At 46.8% G+C, this 21,878-nt stretch overlaps 1 protein-coding gene across 1 annotated transcript; it reads left to right on the forward strand.

The window, feature by feature from the left end:
* Nucleotides 1-2,293: 2,293 nt before the first annotated feature.
* Nucleotides 2,294-21,168, forward strand: LOC101484864 (inverted formin-2). The gene is given in 25 exon segments (XM_076874238.1): nt 2,294-2,509; nt 3,965-4,126; nt 4,215-4,476; nt 4,689-4,804; nt 6,195-6,354; nt 6,717-6,750; nt 6,838-6,979; nt 10,674-10,806; nt 11,047-11,436; nt 11,439-11,579; nt 11,646-11,776; nt 11,865-11,926; nt 12,020-12,122; nt 12,242-12,327; nt 12,546-12,578; nt 12,644-12,803; nt 14,153-14,260; nt 14,343-14,413; nt 14,530-14,647; nt 14,782-14,946; nt 15,184-15,265; nt 15,640-15,762; nt 15,835-16,170; nt 17,168-17,230; nt 17,389-21,168. Coding segments are annotated over 23 exon segments (3,147 nt in total). The 5' UTR covers nt 2,294-2,509; nt 3,965-3,997; the 3' UTR covers nt 17,230; nt 17,389-21,168.
* The last annotated feature ends 710 nt before the right edge of the window (nt 21,169-21,878 follow it).

Here is a 21,878-nt window from a genome sequence, read left to right on the forward strand (position 1 = left end):
GTGAGGAGTATAGACGACCAGGTCCACATAACCCCTCATATAATAAATGACTAGTATCTGCTGACACTGTTAACACACATGCATGTTTAAACACCCCATCAGACTGCCAAAAACAACAACCAGTGCTGTATTTTACTTTCAGGGTGGTGCAGCTCAACAGGATGACTAACGCGGAGTCTCACGCAATGATCCCGCGTCGGTGGGAGCTCCAAGACTCTCCTAAGTAGCTCCCCCGACGAGGCCTGACCAGCAGCAGGTGTGTGGCTTGACAGGCTCAGAAAAGTCAAAAATAGTGAGATATCTTGCAGAGGGATGCAGCAGTCTCAAAATTGCAAAGCTTCTGAAGCGTGATCATCGAACAATCAAGCGTTTCATTCAAAATAGTCAACAGGGTCGCAAGAAGCGTGTGGAAAAACCAAGGCACAAAATAACTGCCCATGAACTGAGAAAAGTCAAGCGTGCAGCTGCCAAGATGCCACTTGCCACCAGTTTGGCCATATTTCAGAGCTGCAACATCACTGGAGTGCCCAAAAGCACAAGGTGTGCAATACTCAGAGACATGGCCAAGGTAAGAAAGGCTGAAAGACGACCACCACTGAACAAGACACACAAGCTGAAACGTCAAGACTGGGCCAAGAAATATCTCAAGACTGATTTTTCTAAGGTTTTATGGACTGATGAAATGAGAGTGAGTCTTGATGGGCCAGATGGATGGGCCCGTGGCTGGATTGGTAAAGGGCAGAGAGCTCCAGTCCGACTCAGACGCCAGCAAGGTGGAGGTGGAGTACTGGTTTCATCATCATCATCGTTTATTTGTATAGCACTTTAAGAACACACCAGGCAGACCAAAGTGCTGAACAACACAGATCAAAACAACAACCAAATTAAAAATACCATAAAATCATTACAAACAATAAAATAAATAAGAAGGTGTCAGTTTCCTACAGAGTTAAAAGCCAGGGGATAAAAATAGGTTTTCAATCTGGACTTAAAGACCTGCACTGATGACGCTTGTCTAATTTGGAGGGGAAGGTTATTCCAGAGCATTGGAGCCGCAATTGAAAAGGCACGGTCTCCTCTGCATTTCAGCCGCGACTTAGGGACCGACAGCAGCAGCTGCTCAGCTGAACGGAGCGAGCGAGGAGGAACATGTGGCTTCAGCAAGTCAGATAAGTACACAGGGGCCAGACCATTTAAAGATTTAAAAACCAATAAAAGGACCTTAAAACGAACCCTAAAATCAATGGGAATGGTTTGGGCTGGTATCATCAAAGATGAGCTTGTGGGGCCTTTTCGGGTTGAGGATGGAGTCAAGCTCAACTCCCAGTCCTACTACCAGTTTCTGGAAGACACCTTCTTCAAGCAGTGGTACAGGAAGAAGTCTGCATCCTTCAAGAAAAACATGATTTTCATGCAGGACAATGCTCCATCATACGCGTCCAAGTACTCCACAGCGTGGCTGGCAAGAAAGGGTATAAAAGAAGAAAAACTAATGACATGGCCACCTTGTTCACCTGATCTGAACCCCATTGAGAACCTGTGGTCCATCATCAAATGTGAGATTTACAAGGAGGGAAAACAGTACACCTCTCTGAACAGTGTCTGGGAGGCTGTGGTTGCTGCTGCATGCAATGTTGATGGTGAACAGATCAAAACACTGACAGAATCCATGGATGGCAGGCTTTTGAGTGTCCTTGCAAAGAAAGGTGGCTATATTGGTCGCTGATTTGTTTTTGTTTTGTTTTTGAATGTCAGAAATGTATATTTGTGAATGTGGAGATGTTATATTGGTGTCACTGGTAAAAATAAATAATTGAAATGGGTATATATTTGTTTTTTGTTAAGTTGCCTAATAATTATGCACAGTAATAGTCACCTGCACACACAGATATCCCCCTAAAATAGCTAAAACTAAAAACTACTTCCAAAAACATTCAGCTTTGATATTAATGAGTTTTTTGGGTTCATTGAGAACATGGTTGTTGTTCAATAATAAAATTATTCCTCAAAAATACAACTTGCCTAATAATTCTGCACTCCCTGTATGCATACTCTCTCTCTCTTCGTGTGTGTGTGTGTGTTTCTCAGGTGAAATTCAGTACGGTTCCGACAAGAGTTTTGTGTTAATGTACAATCCTTAATATGTTTTGTGTGTGTGTGTGTGTGTGGGGGGGGGGGGGGGGGGGGGGTGTTCGCCCAGGGTGCCAAACAGGCTAGGACCGCCACTGTCTGCAACAGAAATGAAGTTATGCGCATGCGCCCGCTATCGGCGGCTGGCACTGTGACCCTCTGACCCCGCCCACAGGCTCGCGCGGAGACTCTCGCAGACACCGAGCCGTCCTTCAGACTTTGTCCGAGTTTCTGGAAGCTTCAGCGGGGACCGCGGGAGCCTGCTGCCCCCTCGGGGTTTGCAATAAGGACACGAGCTTACCGCCTCTCTGTCTCTTTAACGGAAACACGAAGCAGCTCGTGAGCCAAAACTTTTCAGTGACCTGCTGACAGATTCCAGGTAAGTTTGTGTGATGAGCTTCTTCTGTTCCCGGTGAAATACACCTGTACCTGTGGGAGCAGCGGAGCGGCTGAAGCTGCTCCGTCCTCCGGCCGGTGTTGCCGAGCCGAACCCACCACAGCACCGAGTGAACTGAAGCTCAGACACTAAATTCGATTAATTTTGAAGGGCGTCCGGTTTGGCAGGCACAGCTCGACCTGTCAGCGGTTTTTAGCCACAACTATGTTTAAACTTTTGAACCTTTGAATCGGAGCATGCGGGTCTGCTCCTATCCAATCACTGTATTGATCCATCAGCACTGAGATCAATGCATTTGTTCTTCTGTGAGGGTGTACCACTGACAGATATGCGCATGTGTACAGTGAAAGGTCTGTTTAAGTTGTTAAATGATGACAAACACCTGAGCTTCAGGTTTAAAGGATCATCCCTCAGTTTTTCCCGATACTGGAACAACTCTAATGCCCCGGGGGAGATTTGAATCCAGGCCTCTGGAAACACCCTTTGACCATGTGACTGACCTACTCCACCTTTCAAGTTTAAAGTTCAGGTTTTCTCACAGCGGCGCGTTAATGTGGCGAGTGTGCTCAGCTGTCAGGACATGCAAACGCACTGAATACCAGAAATACCACATAGCTGACATATTTCACCCACCACGCTGTGACGTGCAGTCACTCTTCTTCACTGATGAAGACTCTGCAACACACTGAGTGCAGGATTCACGTAGCCTTCAGTCTGATTCATTCACTTTCCAAATCACAGCCACGATAGCTGTGAGCGCTTCCTGTTTATTTTTCTGTTACTGGAGCCAATCATGTGCTTTATTATCAGTCTGTTAATCAGCTGATCCTTCAGCCTGATTCACTGCATTCTTCTTCTTTTTCTCTGTTTCTTGTTATTCATGCACACATGTTATTCATTCACAGAGTGCCTTTGTCCTGTCTTCCTTCCCTCACCCCAAACCGGTCTGAGCCTGGCTCTGCTGGAGGTTTCTTCCTGTTAAAATTGAGGTTTTCCTTGCCACTGTCATAAAACTTCTTACTCATATGGTTGTTGAGAGTACAAAGACAGTACAGCATCTCAAGGTGACTGTTGTTGTGATTTGGAGCTTTGATTTGGAGCTGAATAAAACCAAGTTAAAACTGGTCCACATCAGAAGTGGACTCGAGTTTTCGGTCAAGAATATAATTCAAATAATAATTTATGACACAACTAAAGCCAAATGGAGTCCAATCACAGTATAGGACCCTGATCTCCTGAGCAGATAAAGGCGTCCACTGGAGGAGCTCAGTTTGTGACTCAGAGACATGTTAATGAATGTGAAACTGTGAGCCCAAGGCAGGCTGACACGGGCGTGATGTCATCGCTTGTGTCAGGTCTGCTTGTCATGGACGTTAAGATGATGATGTCATTGATTGTTTGTGATTGATTACCTGTATCTGTTTTAACCCTCATCAGCTCAAACATCGGTAAAACCTTTGGCCTGTCATCATGGCAACCAGTACCAAATGGGGGGCGGTAAAGGACCAGTTGACCAGAGGCCTCGCCACAGTCACTGACAGCAAGGTGGAGGCCAATCTGGAGAACGCTGACCCCGAGCTCTGCATCCGACTGCTGCAGGTAGGAAAGAAGCAGAACCTCAGGAGTCCTGCCAGGGGAAGGAGAAGGCGTCTCACAGCTCTGACCGATGGTCACTCTGCCCCTCCAGGTTCCCACAGTGGTGAACTACTCGGGTCTGCAGCGGCGGCTGGAGGTGAGTAATCGGTCATGGATGGTGCAGTTTCTTGAACTACAGGGTTTGGACCTCCTGCTGGAGGCGCTGGAGCGTCTGTCGGGCCGCGGCTGCGCCCGCATCGCCAATGCTCTGCTGCAGCTCACCTGCGTCAGCTGTGTCCGGGCCATCATGAACTCGTCCGCAGGGCTGCATTTCATCCTGGACAATGAGGGCTACGTCAGGATGCTGGCTCAAGGTGGGTGGAGGACCAGAAAGTTAGAATGAAGCAGATCTGCCTTAAAACCACCTTAAAATCATATTTACACGCTACCCTGAGCAACAGGTAGACTCAGGTGGCTGTTCCAGCCTAAGCTAAGCAGGTAGCCGGTGTACCTGTGAGGTGAAGATGACGACTCCGAGTCATTACTTATGAAAGCGGTAACTCCACCTCCTCCTATATGCCCTCAGCTCTCGACACGTCCAATGTCATGGTGAAGATGCAGCTGTTCCAGCTGGTGGCTGCTCTTGCCGTCTTCGACCCTCGGGGACACCACCTCGCCTTCGATGCACTCGACAACTACAAGGTATGCTCATGTCCTCGTCCACTTCCTCCTCTCTCTTTATTTCCTTCCTGTCCTTCCTTTTTCCTTTTTTCCCTTCCTTCTCTGTCTCCTCTGAGGTGATTTGTGATTTCATGAGATCAGTTTAAGTAATCTGAACTCTGCCTCACGATGGCAGTCAGGACAGTTGGCGCTCAGTCATATTAACAGTTAAATGTTGCTGTAGGTCCAGGTCACTTTCAGAGGCTCTCTTGGCTGATTTCATTTGTTTAGAGGGGCATGTTTACCTGCTTGATGGACAAACCAACAGATGTCGCATGAGCTGGATGGGGAGACATGAGCAGGCCATTTGGGTCGGTTTGAAAAGCTTTATCGGCATGACGTTAGCAAAAGGAAGTGCGAGTCAGTTTCACTTAGTTTCAAGGCTAACACAACAAGCAGAACAGCTCAAACTGAAAGCCACTGGCTGATTACCTAAGTCAGCAGATAGCTCACAAAGCTCCACCACAGCTCCTCGCTGCCAGGTGAGAGCAACGACGACGTGGTCTGTGTACCATCAGGGCGTGACTGCAGATACACCACAACAAACAGCTGAGCCTCAGACGCTGCAGATCTTATCGTCCCCGCCCAGCCTGTTCTCACAGGCTCTGAACTTACAGCATGGAATCATGGGATACCACACGTCTGCACACACACACTCGTTTTATTATCTTAGTGAGGACATCTCATTGACATAACCCTTTCCCTAGCTGCTTACCCTAACTATCAAAAATGAATGCCTAACCATAACCTAACTGTAACCCTGACACTAAAACCACATTTTAAGCCTCAGACACGTCTTCAAACTTGTGGGGATGGGCACTTTGTGGGGCGATCGTGGCTCAAGAGTTGGGAGTTCACCTTGTAATCGGAAGGTTGCCGGTTCGAGCCCCGGCTCGGACAGTCTCGGTCGTTGTGTCCTTGGGCAAGACACTTCACCCGTTGCCTACTGGTGGTGGTCAGAGGGCCCGGTGGCGCCAGTGTCCGGCAGCCTCGCCTCTGTCAGTGCGCCCCAGGGCGGCTGTGGCTACAATGTAGCTTGCCATCACCAGTGTGTGAATGTGTGTGTGAATGGGTGGATGACTGGATATGTAAAGCGCTTTGGGGTCCTTAGGGACTAGTAAAGCGCTATATAAATACAGGCCATTTACCATTTACCATAAGGGCTGTTGGTCCCCACAAGTATAGTGGCATGCCAATTTTCTGTCCTCACAAAGTTGTCTAAACATAACATGTACACACACGCACACACACCGCTATTAGGAGTGTTTAATCATCACACTTCAGTCAGACTGAAGCAGGAAGTTGTGTTTAATGAAGGTGTAAACGAACTGTGTCCGTCCTCTGACCTGTCACTTCCTGTGTCTGTATTCAGAGCCTGAAGAAGCAGCAGTATCGCTTCAGCGTGATCATGAATGAGCTTCACGCCACCAACAACATCCCCTACATGGTGACGCTGCTAAGTGTGGTCAACGTCCTCGTGCTGCAGGAGGAGGAGCTGAGGAGGAGGCACCGGGTGCGGCAGGAGTTCATCGGTAAAACGAACTGTTTATCACCACTCTGACATCACCCCTGACATCATCATCATGATGTCATTGCTGACATCACTGTTTTCATCATGTTGTAGGGTCTTTACCTCACAACAGAAAGACCTTGATGTGACTGTTGTTGTGATTTGGCGATGTATAAATAAAGTTGAATTAAACTGTTATCAGAGTTATGTGTAGGAGGAGCTTGATATCTGTCACAGTGTGACATCACATCCCTGTACGGAGGCTTTCCTGGAGTCAGGTCTCGCTGAGGGCTCGAGTGTCAGACCCTCAGAGGTCGTCATGGTGTGAGTGTGTCCTGCTGCTTGACCAAAATAAGAAGTGATATATGTGTCTGTGATTTTTAGGTCTGCAGCTGCTGGACCTGCTCCCCAGGCTCAGGTACTGGCTTCATTCTCACTTTGCTTACATCAGTTATTAATCAATAATCAATCGTGTTTCCAATCAGTTTCCTGTCTGTGTGTGCAGGGAGACGCAGGACAAGGACCTGAACATCCAGTGTGACGTGTTTGAAGACTCTCTGTCGGAGGACATGGAGGAGATGGAGAGGCTGTACGGAGGGATTGATATGAGCAGCCACCAGCAGGTCTTCACAATGCTCTACACCATGGTAACCACAGTTTAAAGAGTGATGCGACTCAAGCTGGAACGTTTAAACCAATGTTTCCCAACCACTGTGCCGCGGCACAAAGGTGTGCCGTGGAAGATTACCTTATTCCACCCAATTGGTACTCTAAGCCAGCGGTCCCCAACCCCCGGGCCTTGTACCGGTCCGTGAGTCGTTTGGTACCGGGCCGCGAGAGTAGAGGCTCAGGTGTGAAATGTATGGTTTTCAGGGTTTTTATCGGTTTTCAGCGTTATTTTGTTATCGTTAACTCGGTTTTCCTGGGTCTTTTCACATGTGTTATGAATAAATCCTCTTTTTTTTTCGGTACCGGTACTAGTTTTATTTTGTTGTATTTATCCGCGACACCTTAAAGGCCGGTCCGTGAAAATATTGTCGGGCATAAACCAGTCCGTGGCGCAAAAAAGGTTGGGGACCGCTGCTCTAAGCGATTGGCTTGAGTAATGGGCAGAACAATTACATTATCTTCCACTAGAGGGGAGTACAACTACCTGCTCTAATTAAATTGGTTGCCGACTGCCAGTAAAACAGAAGAACATGAAGAAGAAATTATAGGTCGCTGCTGTCAGGTCTAATATTTCTCCATCATCCTCTCAGTATCACACTGACACGTTGCTTACCTCTGATACCTGGTCCTCTTTTACTCCTGTTACCTTACAGGACATCAGTGCTCTGCTTGGTCGAATGAAACTGACTTCAAGCCACCTTGATGTACTTCCTCCATCATTTTTCATTAGTGTGTTTGATTTCTATTGGCCTCTGTATTCTGGAAATAATTAATACTTCTCTTTATACTGGCTCAGTTCCCAGCTATTTTAAACAAGCTATTGTTGAACCAATATTAAAGAAACCAAATTTAGATCCATCTCTTCCAAGCAGTTACAGGCCAATATTAAAATTACCATTGGTGTCAAAGATCTTGGAAAAAACAGTTGCAGAACAACTTAACAACTTTTTGGAAAAGAACAATGTTCTGGACATTTTCCAGTCTGGTTTCTGCAAATTGCACTCCACTGAAACCGCTTTGCTTAAAGTGTCTAGTGACATTCTGATGGCAGCAGACTCTGGAGAGTACACTGTTCTGGTTATGTTGGATCTCAGCTCTGCTTTTGATACTGTTGATCACAGCATCATGATAAATAGGCTGAAGGACTTGTTTGGGATTACTGGTGTTGTTTTAAAATGGTTTATGTCGTATCTATCTGAGAGATCCTTTACTGTCCGTGTAAATCATGTGCTGTCAGAAACATCAGTTCTGTCTTCTGGGGTACCTCAAGGATCTGTTTTAGGTCCTATTCTCTTTTTGCTGTATATACTCCCTCTAGGCCACATTATCAGACGTTACAATAATATTTCTTATCATCTCTATGCTGATGACATTCAGTTGTACTGTTCTTTCAAAGCTTCTGAGTTGTATAAATTGTCTTGTTTAAATAATTGTCTGTCAGAAATCAAACAATGGTTAAATGACAATTTCCTTCAGTTAAATGCAGATAAACCAGAAACTTTGATTATTGCACCTGATCACATGCTCTCAGAAATTAGGCAGCATATCAGTTTTTTAGACCCTTCATTTCAGTCGAGTCTCAGAAACTTAGGTGTTATATTTGACAGTTCAATGTCTCTTGAGAAACACTCTAAACAACTTGCCCGGAACTGTTTTTATCATCTAAGAAACATTTCTAAACTCAGGCTACTGGTGTCAAAGGCAGAACTTGAGATGATTCTTCATGCTTTTATCTCTTCTCGTTTGGATTATTGTAACGGTCTTTTTACGTGTCTCAGCAAATCAGCTCTGGATCGCCTTCAGTCTGTACAGAATGCAGCGGCAAGACTTTTAACTGGTGCAAACAAGAGGTCACACATTACTCCAGTTTTGGCTTCTCTTCATTGGTTGCCTGTAAATTTTAGGGTTCATTTTAAAATTTTAGTTGTAACTTTTAGAGCTCTGCACGGTGAAGCTCCCCAGTATATCTCTGACCTGCTGAAACCTCGTGCTTCATCCCGAGCACTTAGGTCTTCAAGTCAGAGGCTACTGGTGGTCCCACGTACTAGGTTTAAAACACGTGGGGATCGGGCTTTTCAGGCACTGGCACATAGGCTGTTGAACTCTCTGCCGTTGTCTTTACGCTGTCTAGGCTCTACTGACTCCTTTAAAAAGCAGCTGAAGACATTTTTATACAAACGGGCTTTTAATTAATTTTAACTTGTATGTCTGATCTTATTGTAAAGCACTTTGTGATTTTTATCTGTGAAATGTACTATATAAATAAATTTTACTTACTTACTTACTTATATAATAGTCATGCTGTGAGTGAAACGACGCAGCACGTAATAGCAATAAATAAATATTTGAAAAGAAAAATAGTGAGTCTGACCTGGGTCTTTGAGAAAATTCCGACGAAGGCCCTAGCATTAGTAGTGGTCAGAAGAAAGCAAAAAAAGGGTAGATTGGGGACAAACTTGTTAGTCCAATAATCACACAACTGGTATGTTAACTCCAACTTGAATGGTTGCCTTCTTTCGTTCCTCCACACAAGAAAAAACGGACACTCCAAAAAACTCCTACTTCCCCTTCCCGCCTGTGCGTAGCCATGCCCCCCTTCACTGGACACTTGCGCAGTGGGACAGATACATCTAAACAAACTGAACCAATTCTGCTATACCTGGTGCGCGGGGAAAAATTATCAATATTCTTTTTGTGACATTTTTGTTTGGTGGTAGGTTGTGTTATTTTTCTAACGTGAAATATGTACCGTGGCTCCAAAAGATTGGGAAACACTGGTTTAAACTACAGAAGCCAACACTGTCACCTTCAGAGCGATTGGTGCAGCATCTGTGAAAGTGACACTGCTGGTAGTTCTCTTTTCAATGATAGAAATGTAAGGAGACAGACGCTACGTTCAAACTGCAGTCGAAAGCACATCAAATCCGATTTTTTTTTTTTTTTTTTTTTTTTTTTTTTTTTTGACCCTATGCGACCCATACCCGACCATGGTATGACAGTGTGAACGGAATAAATCCGATATTTTCAAATCCGATCTGGGTCACTTTCGTATGTGGTACTGAATCCAATACATATCCGATGTTTTAGAAAGCGACTGCTGTTTGAATGGTCACGTCGCATTAAATCCGTCTTGTACGTCACTGACACAAGACAGACGCCAATTATTAGCGCCGGAGATGACATCGCGAACGCTTCCTGGCCATCCAGTGTAGATGTTAATGAAACTGTTGGAAAGACAACGTGAACATTTTATTTGTACTGTATAATCTGCAGATTTTGACAGAAATCTGCAACTATTCTTTGAAGCACTGCTCCTCTCTAAAACAGCAATAAGGATAATTATTAGGTTATCTACATTATTATGTAAATAACAAAATAACTTAAAGCAAAAATTGGGAAACGTAAAGTCCGAAGTCTTTATATTAAGGGCCATCAGTCAAACAATATTATTTGCTCTGGGTCTAAACAGAGCGCGTTGTGTGTGACGTCTTCTTTTGCGCATGCGGGCCGCTTCGAGGGTTCACACTAGAGCGTGTTTGCTGTCGCATTTTATTTGTAGTGTGAACAAGCAGACAAAAAAAATCGGATTTGGTCAAAAATTTGGAATTGAGCATTAACACCTGCAATGTGAACGTAGTCAAAATAACCTGTCCTGACCCTCTCTGCGTTCAGGTGTCCAGCCATCCATCCTCCGTGCAGCTGCTGTCCATCCTTCAGGCCTTGTTGCTGGTGGGTCCAGACAGAGCTGAGGTCTGGTGTGCTCTGGAGCTGCTGATGGATCGAGCCACCCTGCTGGCTCAGGATGGTAAGTATGGGGGCGCATCCAACAACAGATCACTGGGTCCAGCTCTGATTCCGCCTCTTTGTAGAAGTGTCCTCTCTATATAAACGATGACCCCTGTAAAGAGTCCCTTAAGGTTCAGATGCAGGCCCTGTTTTATGTCAGTTTGTATAAATGACAGCAGGCAGAGTATGATCAAAGCTGAGGGCATTTCACAGGATCAGGCGAAGGTGAATTCACCGGCTCTGTTTTTCTTGATCGCAGCTGAGGTAGACTCTGCAGATCACCTGCTGGAGAAGCTCCTCCCCCGAAAGACTTACTCACCCAATCTTGCCATCGACAGGGCGGTCCAGACTAGACTACCAGACAGTCCTCCCAGCCAATCAGAGGCACTCACCAAAGATGCTCCAACAGCCCCCACTGCAGCAGCACTGCCTCCGGCTCTTCCCACTTCCTATGCCCCCCCTCTACCTCCTCCCTTACCCGGTGCTATGACTCTTCCCCTTCCACCCCCTCCACTGCCGCCCACACCCTTGCCTGGTGCTATGGCTCCTCTCCCTCCACCCCCTCCACCCCCACCCTTACCTGGTGCTATGGCTCCTCCCCCTCCACCCCCACCCTTACCTGGTGCTGGACCTCCACTCCCCCCTCTCCTCCAGGTGACATCAGAGCTGAGACAGTTCAAAGTCTGGGCAGGTTATATAGCAGCTCTGCTCCTAATTCAAGCCACACCCCCTGCCCAACACTGCGGATGAAGAAGCTGAACTGGCAGAAACTTCCATCCAGACTGGTGTCAGGTGAGGCCTGGTGTTGGCCCAGGTCAGGTGCAGGATTCATCCAAGCTGACGTCACTCTGTCCACAGGCCACGAGTCTCTGTGGACGTCGACATCTTTGGACTCCATGGAGCCAGATTACTGCAGCATTGAGCAGCTCTTCAGTCTCCCTCCGACTGAGACCAAGACCAGAACCAAGTCAAAGACGGAGCCCAAAGAGGTGCCGTAGCTTTCTCTGTCTTCACCTTACAGGTGTGGCGTTACAGGTTTTACCTTTTTCACATCCACATGTTCAATTCTGTCCACAGGTGTCCTTCATCGACGCCAAGAAGAGCCTTAACCTCCACATCTTCCTCAAGCACTTCAAATGGTGACTGTTCTTTTTCTGAGTCTTGCAGCCAATTAAAAACATCTGTGCTGTGACATCACCACCCCTGTATCACCTGACCTGTCTCACCTGCAGTTCCCACGAGGACTTTGTGGATCTCATCCGAAGAGGAGACCGATCAAAGTTTGATGTCGAGGCCCTGAAACAGTTCATTAAACTCCTCCCAGAGAAACATGAGGTCAGAGCAGAGGTCACCTGCGCTTCACCTGTTCTCCACCTGTCTCTCACCTGCCCCTCACCTGTGCTTCAGTTGTCCTTCACCTGTACTTGACCTGTATCTCATCTTTCCCTCCTCAGGTAGGGAACCTGAAGTCTCATCTGGCAGAGCGGGACAAGTTGGCATCAGCAGATCAGTTTTACCTGCAGCTCATTGATCTGCCCAGGTGTGAGGACAGCGCCAGCTGCAGCACACATCAAGCACAGATAAATAAGCACAGCTCACCACAGGTCCACTCACTCGCAGTGTGTGTGTGTGTGTGTGTGTGTGTGTGTGTGTGTGTGTGTGTGTGTGTGTGTGTGTGTGTGTGTGTGTTGCAGTTACTCTCTGAGGATTGAGTGTATGTTGTGTGTGTGTGTGTGTGTGTGTGTGTGTGTGTTGCAGTTACTCTCTGAGGATTGAGTGTATGTTGCTTGTGTGAGGAGAGCAGCTGTGTGTTGGAGACTATGAGAGTGTGTATACACATGACAAACACACAGCAGCTACACAACAAACACACTGGCTGCACACGCACGTTTGGCTGCTGTGGTGGTGTTCTTGTTTCTGTTTGTGTGTGTTGTTTTGTGTGCAGGTGTGAAGGAGAGCGCTCGGCTGCCAGTCTTCTGTAAACTAATCCTGAGTGTCGGAAACTTTCTCAACTATGTGAGAATCTTTTTTTCTTTTACTCCTTGTAATCTGATTACTTTGTGTGGCATGCTCAGTGACGGTCCTAAAGCAGTTCTCTTCCCGAAGACTCAAACCACACAAACAAACTCAAACACAAACTCTGACCAGTGTTGGGGTCGTTACTCAGAAAAAGTAATCTATTACACATCACTTGTTGCTTTGCAGTCTGCCATATGCCCGTCCAACCTGAAGCAGCGTTACATGATCATCAGTGACCAGTGTAGACCTGAGACTACATTTACACGTGCAGCGCTGTGAAGCACATTTGTTTCCACTGCTGCACCGCACAGTAATAGTTTCCCGCTGCGCCAAGTACAGTGCAGCACGTCAGTGAGGAGTACTCGGCATGTCCGCTGTGTCACACGACCAATAGAATCGAAGACTACCACTGCACTAAATTCCATCACACGATGAAGGAAAACATTCGTATCAGTGCGTATCAGAGTTCTGTGAACTTTTTCACACAGGTTTATGTGCATGTATGGGGACCTCCAGAGCCTCTTAACAGCTCTGGGGACGACACACTCTTCACTAGTCTGGATAGTTGAAAGCTTTCATCTATATGAATGAGCGATTTTTTTTTTTTTTTTTTTTTTTTTTTTTTTTTTTTTTTTTTAATTAAAAATTTGAACACAATTCAACACAAACTCTTGTGAAGGACACAAAGTCAGAGAGATATAGGTTTAATACAGACTCGTAGAGTGGTAACAAAAAAAAGACTTCCAAGCAGAGCGCATCGGCCAGCACAACACAGAGTTTGGGTCCTTTACGCTAAGCGAGACAGGTGGAGAACAAGCTAGCGGTCAGTGTGCCGCATCCTATGTGAAAGGGCCTTAAGTTCTTGGCTAGCTTAGCATTAACATGCTGTCTGTGCAGATGTTAGCAGTATAATGCAGCTGTTTATGTCCTGGATGCTGGTTCCACTGCACCATGATGCTTGTCCTTTCGTGCAAGAAAAATAAGTCATGTCCGTGTCTCTGCTGTGGAGTGGGCTGCTAGCAACTGCTGGACTTCACATCAGCTAACTTGAGCCTCTGATGAAGTTTTTATGAAGTTATCTAAGCAGTAATATCACAGCTGTGAGGTTGATTGCACTAACAGTTCATCCGAGGAGTGTTTTGTTTGTTTTTTTTGTTTTTGTTTGTTTGCACATTCAGGCAGGTGTGACTCAGCACCAACTATTAGCTCAGCACAAATCTACCAACAGAGACTGTCTACCAAGACAGTTCATTTAGTTGCCAAATCATAAATCAGTCTGTTATTTAGCTGAAATAAAATCTAAAGGCTGGTAGTCTGATTTTGTCATGTGATGTATGGTCCATCAGGGAACTCGCACAGGGAATGCTGAAGGCTTTAAGATCAGCACTCTGCTCAAACTGACCGAAACCAAAGCCAACAAGTCGAGAGTCACGCTGCTGCACCACATCCTGCGGGTAATGCTGGGAATACTACGAATACTGGGGAATACTGCAGTATTCTCATAATATTTCAGTTGCTGCTGTTTGTGACCCTTAGGAGGCTGAAGAGAATCACCCCGACCTGCTCAACCTGCCCCATGAACTGGAGATCTGTGCAAAGGCTGCTGGGTAAACACATATAAGAGTTCAGTCACGTACAGACTGCTGGGCGGAGTCTGTGACGTGGTAGCTCAGGTGTTTCGCCTGCAGCGGTGTTAAATGTTGCCCTCTGACTCCACCTGCAGGCTCAGCTTGGACTCTATTCAGTCTGAAACAAACACTCTAAACAAACGGCTGAAAAACTCAGAGAGGAGCGTTTCCTCCTCATCTGACATGAAGGAGCAGTACCTGTCCACCGTACAGGTGAGTCACTCGGGATGAGGCTGTCACCTTTACGGGCAGGTAAATCCAGTCTGTGCACTAACTGACACCGTTTTAGTGGGACAGACCTGCTCTTCCAGGTGAACTTACCTGTTGTTCTTATGTGGTGTTACCAGGAGAGCCTGCAGGCTGTTGAGCAGCTGCAACTCCTGCTGTCATCTGTGGAGGAGCAGAGGAAGCACCTGTCCGCCTACCTCTGTGAGGACAGCAGCAGCTTCTCTCTCGAAGAGCTCTTCAGCACCATCAAGACATTCAGAGACCTCTTCCTTCGAACCCTCAAGGTCAGCGGCCAATCGCAGTGCGGCTCAGTCTGCAGGACTCATACCCTGCCGCACGTTTGCATGTGTCATTTAAACTGTGTCTCAGCCAGCCAATCGGCTCTGACTTCAACCGTGACAAAGTGTGGTAGCTGCCACACATTAGTCCTGTTTCCCTGTAAATGTTAAGCTCCGCCCTCTCTGGGGGGCCGGTTAGCCTGTTGAAGTTTGAACTGTGTGTTCCTTTTATTCTTCCATCAGGAGAACGAAGGTCACAGGGAGCAGGAGAAGAGGTTGGACGAAGGGAGGAAACTGAGAGAAGAAGCCCCCACCAGAAAGATCAGTAAGTCAGACACCATCATTTCACCTTAAATCCTCCCTCCTTAAGGTGTCCCTCACCTGTCTCTCCAGGTGTGGCAGGTGAAGGACAGGTCAAGTACAAGTGGAGGGCAAGTGGAGAACAGGTGAGACATGTGAAGGGCCGGTGACTGACAGGTCGAGAATCAATAGCTGACATCAGCAACATTTCTCTGCAACAGTTTATCAGCAGCTGAATATTTAAAGTAAATGATGTGACAGCATCAGGACGAGAAGGAAGTTTGTAAAGATTAAATGCTGCTGTACCTATGAGGCTGTCAGGTGACGCAGTGACAGCTTTCACCTGTTGTTTGTGACATGTGCGCTAAGCTCACAGGGGAACGTGTTTCTGTGCTGCAGTTAGGACGGACATGGCCAATTGGGACGAAGGATGCATCGTCGACAACCTGCTGGCCGAGATCAGGAAGGGCTGCAGGCTGAGGAAGACAAGGCCACGGGCAGAGCCGGACGGTGGGGTCGAAGGTGAGAGCCCGGCAGGACTTCTGCAGACTTTCTTGTCACCACTGCTCGTTTGACCCAAGTTCTCCTTTTCAGGTCACCCCGGGGTCACGCAGATGTCAGCGGCCCAAGACAAGCCAGATTTGCCCGAGAAGCCTCGGGAGGAGGTCCGGACTCCCACACATCCACCTGCTGGAACCAGACCAGAACCAGAGCCAGACAGAGCTGCCTCAGAGCTCCAGGCCCTCGGTGAACCCCCTGCAGCTGAGGTCCAGGGTCCGGAGTCTGAAGTGGACACCGGACCGGCGCAGCAGGAAGTCCAGCACGCAGCTAGTCAGCAGGATGTGACCCAGGTCAACAGGAGCAAAGATCCTAACCCGGAAGATTCTGCTCCCCAGAACGCATCGAACACCTTAGACACCAGCCCGGCAGGTAGAGTGAGGCGCTGTGCTCTCTGCTTCAGGCTTTGAGCACGCTCAGTGCTGCTGTTTGTTTCTGAAACATGGAAATTTTAATGCTTCCTGTCCCACAGCCCACCCACACAGATCAAGGCTACGTCCACACGTACACGGGTATTTTTGAAAACGGAGATTTTCCGTTTTCGTTTTAAAAAAATAATCCCGTCCACACGTAAAGGCAGAAATGAAGGAAAACGCTGCTAGGAACATGCCAAAGCAACAGGTAGCGATATATTCCTAACCGTGCAGAAATGTTGGCAAATCAGAAGTCTAGAAGCCTCGGTGGGAAAAAGTAAACAAAGCTGGGGCATAGAAGCAGAACTGAGTCGTATGTGTGGAGTGACAGTAACTGTGTGTGTATATGTAAGCATGTAAACACTGCAGAGACTACAATTAACAGTAACAGTATTGTAGAAATTCATGTCACCGAAACAATAACGTGGCGCACAGTGTGACGTCAAAAAATGCGCACACCTTTGACGCTGCGTTTTCTGTTTTTCTTGTCCACACGTAAATGCAAAAACTGAGTTTTCAAAAATATCCACCCTGGCCGGAGTTTTTAAAAATCTTTGTTTTCAGTGACCAAAAACGCCGTTTACGTGTGGACGAAAGGTGCAAACGCATAGAAAAATCTGCGTTTTCAAAAATACCTGTGTGCGTGTGGACGTAGCCCAAGTTGTGTTCAGTGTTTGCAGCAGAGTGACGGAGACTCGGCCGCAGATTGCAGTTGAGTGGAGTCGAGATTGCCATACCATGGTGATGTAGCCGGGTCAGTGTGGCTGTTGTGATGTAGCTCTGAGTCTATGAGGTCACTTCCTGTTCCTGAACATTAGTGTTTCCTGTGACATGGTGAGCTGAGGCTCAGGCTGTAAGGTCGCATCAAGACGATGATAGAACATCCTTTAGTGTTTATGATGAAATAAGCTTTATATCTAGAAACCGACCAATTTTATCCTCTCTTTGATCTCCAGAAGGCAGTGGTCACACAGGAAGAAAGCGTTTGAAGAAAAAGAAAAAATGCATCCTTCAGTGAGGTGAGCTCACCTGCAGCTGTGCATAAATCCACGTCAGCGGCGATTCACTGCTGTCCTTCACTCTAAAGCATTTCATTGGTCGAAATGTTTTTATGTTGTGGGATTTAAGGTCTTTTTTAAATATCATTTATTATTTTATTCTTCTTCTATGGTTCCAGGTACATGGGTCAGGACTTGTTTCTGTGGCGACAGGACTGGACCTGCAGGAGAACAAAGTGTTTAAAAGGGAAACACAATCATAAAGAGCAAGAATTCTGGGCGGAGCTTCCTGTGACTGACTGATCTAACCCTCGCTCACCTCTCAGTGGCGCCGAAGTGACTGCATCAGTTTGTGATGTCAGCAAGGTTTCTGTGTGCACTTCCTGTCAGGTCGAGGCGCTGCTGGTCTCTGAGCTCAGAAAGCACAGCATATAAACTCTTTCCAGGTTAATGCCACCTGCCTGCTCATCTGGTTTCTTGCAAAAGACCTTTTAGATTAAAAGCCTCGCATTGTTCCCGTGCAGGTGTTCAGGTTTTAGACTTTCAAATTCAAATTCAAATTTTATTTGTCACGTACACAGTCATACACAGTACGATATGTAGTGAAATGCTTGGACAACTGCTCGTGACCTAAAGAAAACAAAAAAGGAAAAGGCTATGAATAAGATAGGAAATAAATATGAAAAATTAAAAAGGGTAAATTTAACTAGGAAGGAATAAAATATAAATTAAGGTTAAAAATGAAATAACTGTACAACACAAATTAGAATGAAGGGTAAATTTAACTGGGAAAGAATAAGATAAAATATATAAATTAAAGTTGAAAATAAAATAACTGTACAACAAAATACACAATATAGAACTATATAAGAATGTATGAAGAAATATAAATAAATATATATACAATAACAGCAGCTGTACAAGTATTAACCGGAAATGAAGAATATAATGTCCAGTGTTGTGCAATCCACATTATGTCTTGTGCAGTGCAAATATGCTTAAAGTGATTTAAGTGATGAAGTGAAAACAATGTCCAGAATGTCCAGTGTGTGTGTAAGAACTATATGTGTGGGTCAGTACTGTGTGGTGGTGTGATTGAGAGACCGTATCGCCTGCGGGAAGAAGCTCCTCCTCAGTCTCTCTGTGTTGGTCTTCAGGGAGCGGAATCGCTTTCCTGACCTCAACAGAGAGAACAGTCTGTTGTTGGGATGGCTGAGGTCCTTCACGATCTTCCTGGCCTTGGTCCAGCACCGCCTGATGTAGATTGAGTGCAGGTCAGGGAGCTCGGAGCGGATGGTGCGCTCAGCTGACCGCACAACCCTCTGTAGAGCTCGTCTGTCCTGCATGGTGCTGTTCCCGAACCAGGTTAAGATGTTTCCCGCCAGGATGCTCTCTATGGTGCACGAGTAAAAGTTCCTGAGCACCTTGGAGGGCAGTTGGAAGTCTCTCAAGCGTCTGAGGTGGTAGAGACGCTGACGGGCCTTTTTCACCACGGTGTTGATGTGACAGGACCATGACAGGTCCTGCGTGATGTGAACTCCGAGGTATTTGAAGCTGTCCACTCTCTCCACTGGGCACTCGTTGATGACGGGGGTCTGGTAGTTCCTCCCCTGCTTAGTGCTGAAGTCCACTATAAGCTCCTTTGTCTTACTGACGTTTAGAAGGAGGTTGTTCCTCTGGCACCAGTTCTCCAGATTCCTAATCTCCTTCAGGTAGGCCGTCTTGTTGTTATCAGAGATCAGGCCCACCACGACGGTGTCGTCAGCAAACTTGATGATGGTGGTGGAGCTGGTAGTGGCCACACAGTCATATGTGTACAAAGAGTACAGCAGGGGGCTCAGGACACACCCCTGGGGGGCTCCAGTGCTGAGAGTGGTGGAGGCTGAGACATGTCCGCCCATCCTTACTGCCTGTGGTCTGCCAGTTAGGAAGTTGGAGATCCACTGACACATAGATGAGCTGAGTCCCAGATGCTCCAGCTTGGTGGTGAGTGTGGAGGGAATTATGGTGTTAAATGCAGAGCTGTAGTCTATGAAGAGCATTTTAACATAATTCCCCCTTCTAGTGTCCAAGTGAGTGAGTGATGTGTGGAGGAGATGAGAGATGGCATCGTCTGTGGAACGATTTGGACGGTAAGCGAACTGTAGTGGGTCCAGTGTGTCTGGTAGTGAAGAAATGATGAATCTCTGACCAGGCGTTCAAAGCACTTCATCACTACTGAGGTGAGGGCTACAGGGCGATAGTCATTGAGAGAAGCAGGGTGGGGTTTCTTCGGGACAGGAATAATGATGGACTCTTTGAAGCATGTGGGGATCACTGACTGAGATAAAGAGATGTTGAATATCTCAGTGAACACAGGAGCTAGCTCAGGGCTGCCCAATCCCAGTCCTCGAGAGCTACTATCCTGCAGCTTTTAGATGCATCCCTACTCCAACACAGCTGAATCAAATGGTTTGATTACCTCTTCAGCATGCCATCCTGTTTGGCAAAGGCCTGATAACAAGCCATTCATTTGATTCAGGTGTGTGGGAACAAGGATGCATCTAAAAGCTGCAGGACGGTAGCTCTCGAGGACCGGGATTGGGCACCCCTGAGCTAGCTGGTATGCGCAGTCTCTTAGGATACGACCTGGGATGCCGTCTGGTCCTGCTGCTTTCCTGGTGTTCACTCTTTTGAAGGCTCTCCTTACTTCATGCTCGGAGATGACGAGCACGTTTCCGGTGCTGGCAGTATCTTCCTGTCTGCAGCCGTTAGCGCCGCTAACACTAGCATTGTTGGAGTCCTTAGCTGCAGCCTCGAAGCGAGCATAGAAAGTGTTCAGCTCGTCTGCCAAAGTCACGGCCGCGTTCGTCATACCGGTTGTTGGTGCTTTATAGTCCGTTATTGTCCTTAGTCCCCGCCACAGGCTCCTAGAGTCACTCTGTTGGAGTTGTGACTCTAGTTTCCTCCCGTAGCGCTACTTCGCCTCTTTCACCGCCCTCCGCACGTTATATGACGGGGCTTTGTACGGGTCCATGTCCCCCGTCGTGAGTCCCGTGTTGTAGGCAGCGGTGCGGGATCTCAGAGCGTCGCAGATGGTTTTATCCACCCACGGCTTCTGGTTGGGAAACGTTGTGATAGTCTTTGTCTCCACGGTATCATCCGCTAGTTTCCTGATGAATCCCACAACCGCTTCCGTAAACACGTTGACATCATCATCGGAGCTGTTTCTGAACATGCCCCAGTCTGCGTCATCGAGTGCGTCCTGTAACGCGGCCACCAATTGATCCGTCCAGCGCGCGACCTTCCTCTGAACTGGAACTTCCTGTTTCAGCCTTTGTTTGTATTTTGGCATGAGGAAGATGGCGGCGTGATCAGATTTGCCAAACGGAGGGCGGGGTTGTGCCTTGTAGCCGTCCTTGACCGTAGTGTAGCAGTGGTCCAGTGTCCTTTCACCTCTGGTGGGGCAGGTGATGTGTTGATAAAAGTTCAGCGCTGCGCGTTTGAGGTTGGCGCTATTAAAGTCCCCCGTCACAATAAGCGCAGCGTCCCGGTGTTGTGTCTGGTGCTGTGTGAGTGCCTCATGCAGCTCGCATAAGGCGGTGACCGTGTCCGCTTGTGGTGGAATATAAACGGCACTTATAATGACCGATGTAAATTCCCAAGGTAGATAAAAAGGACGACACATGATGGACAGTAGTTCCAGATTTGGTGTGCAGGAGCGTGTGAGAGGAACAACGTTCGCACTGTTGCACCAGTTGTTGTTCACCATTAAACACACGCCGCCTCCCCTTGACTCCCCCGAGTCCCGTGTCCTGTCCATGCGGTGAACCGAGAAGAACTCGGCCGGCTGGATGGCGTGGTCCGGCACCGCTGGGTTCAGCCATGTCTCGGTGAAGCAGAGGAGACTTTTCTGTTCTTATTGTTGATTAAAGTTCGCTGAGACTTTTACTGTTAGAATAAATGTTGTTCTAGCTCTTTGATGAGTCCTGTTTTTTGTTTGTTTGTTTGTTTTTCTGTCCCGTTCGGTACTTTAGCAATCAGAATTGTCTGAGGGCCAGGAAAGATGCCCAATGGGTTTATTTCTTCAAGTGGGGAAAATGTGTCAATGTGATATTGGTCCACTTGATTGATCTTTATCATTATTATTATTATTTATTTATTTATTTTAAGTTATTAAAAATTGGACAGACAATTAGACAGAAAAGGGGGAAAGAAAAACAGAGGGAATCGGGGGACAGTAAGAGAAGACACTGAGAAAATCCATTGGGTCACCTGTTAACAGAAGAAAAAAGAAAACAAACAACAAGAGAACAACACAAAACAGAGGTCAAAGCAACAACCTATCTACGTGTAAGTAACAGTAAATACTAAATATTGAATGTTGAGCAGCACGCAAGATCAACAGCGCATGATATGCTTTAACCCTTTAGAGCCGATCGGAGCGGGAACGCTCTGTTATGCGTAACTATTTTTAAATCCCGGTAGCACTGCAACCACGTAAGCTAGCGCAAAAAATTTTTTTGCATATGAAACCGGAGGAGTTGTACTTACATATTGTGCCATCAGCTTGTCCTAGGTCACGGTTTCCTTCCACATAAAGCTTTGCAAAAACTGCATAAAAAGCGCTTGCAGGAACAAAAACATAATATTCCAGAAACACGCTTTGCCGGTCCGATCAGCTGTTCAA

The sequence above is a fragment of the Maylandia zebra genome, linkage group LG15 (assembly GCF_041146795.1).
Source record: "Maylandia zebra isolate NMK-2024a linkage group LG15, Mzebra_GT3a, whole genome shotgun sequence".
In the NCBI taxonomy this organism is placed as follows: domain Eukaryota; kingdom Metazoa; phylum Chordata; class Actinopteri; order Cichliformes; family Cichlidae; genus Maylandia; species Maylandia zebra.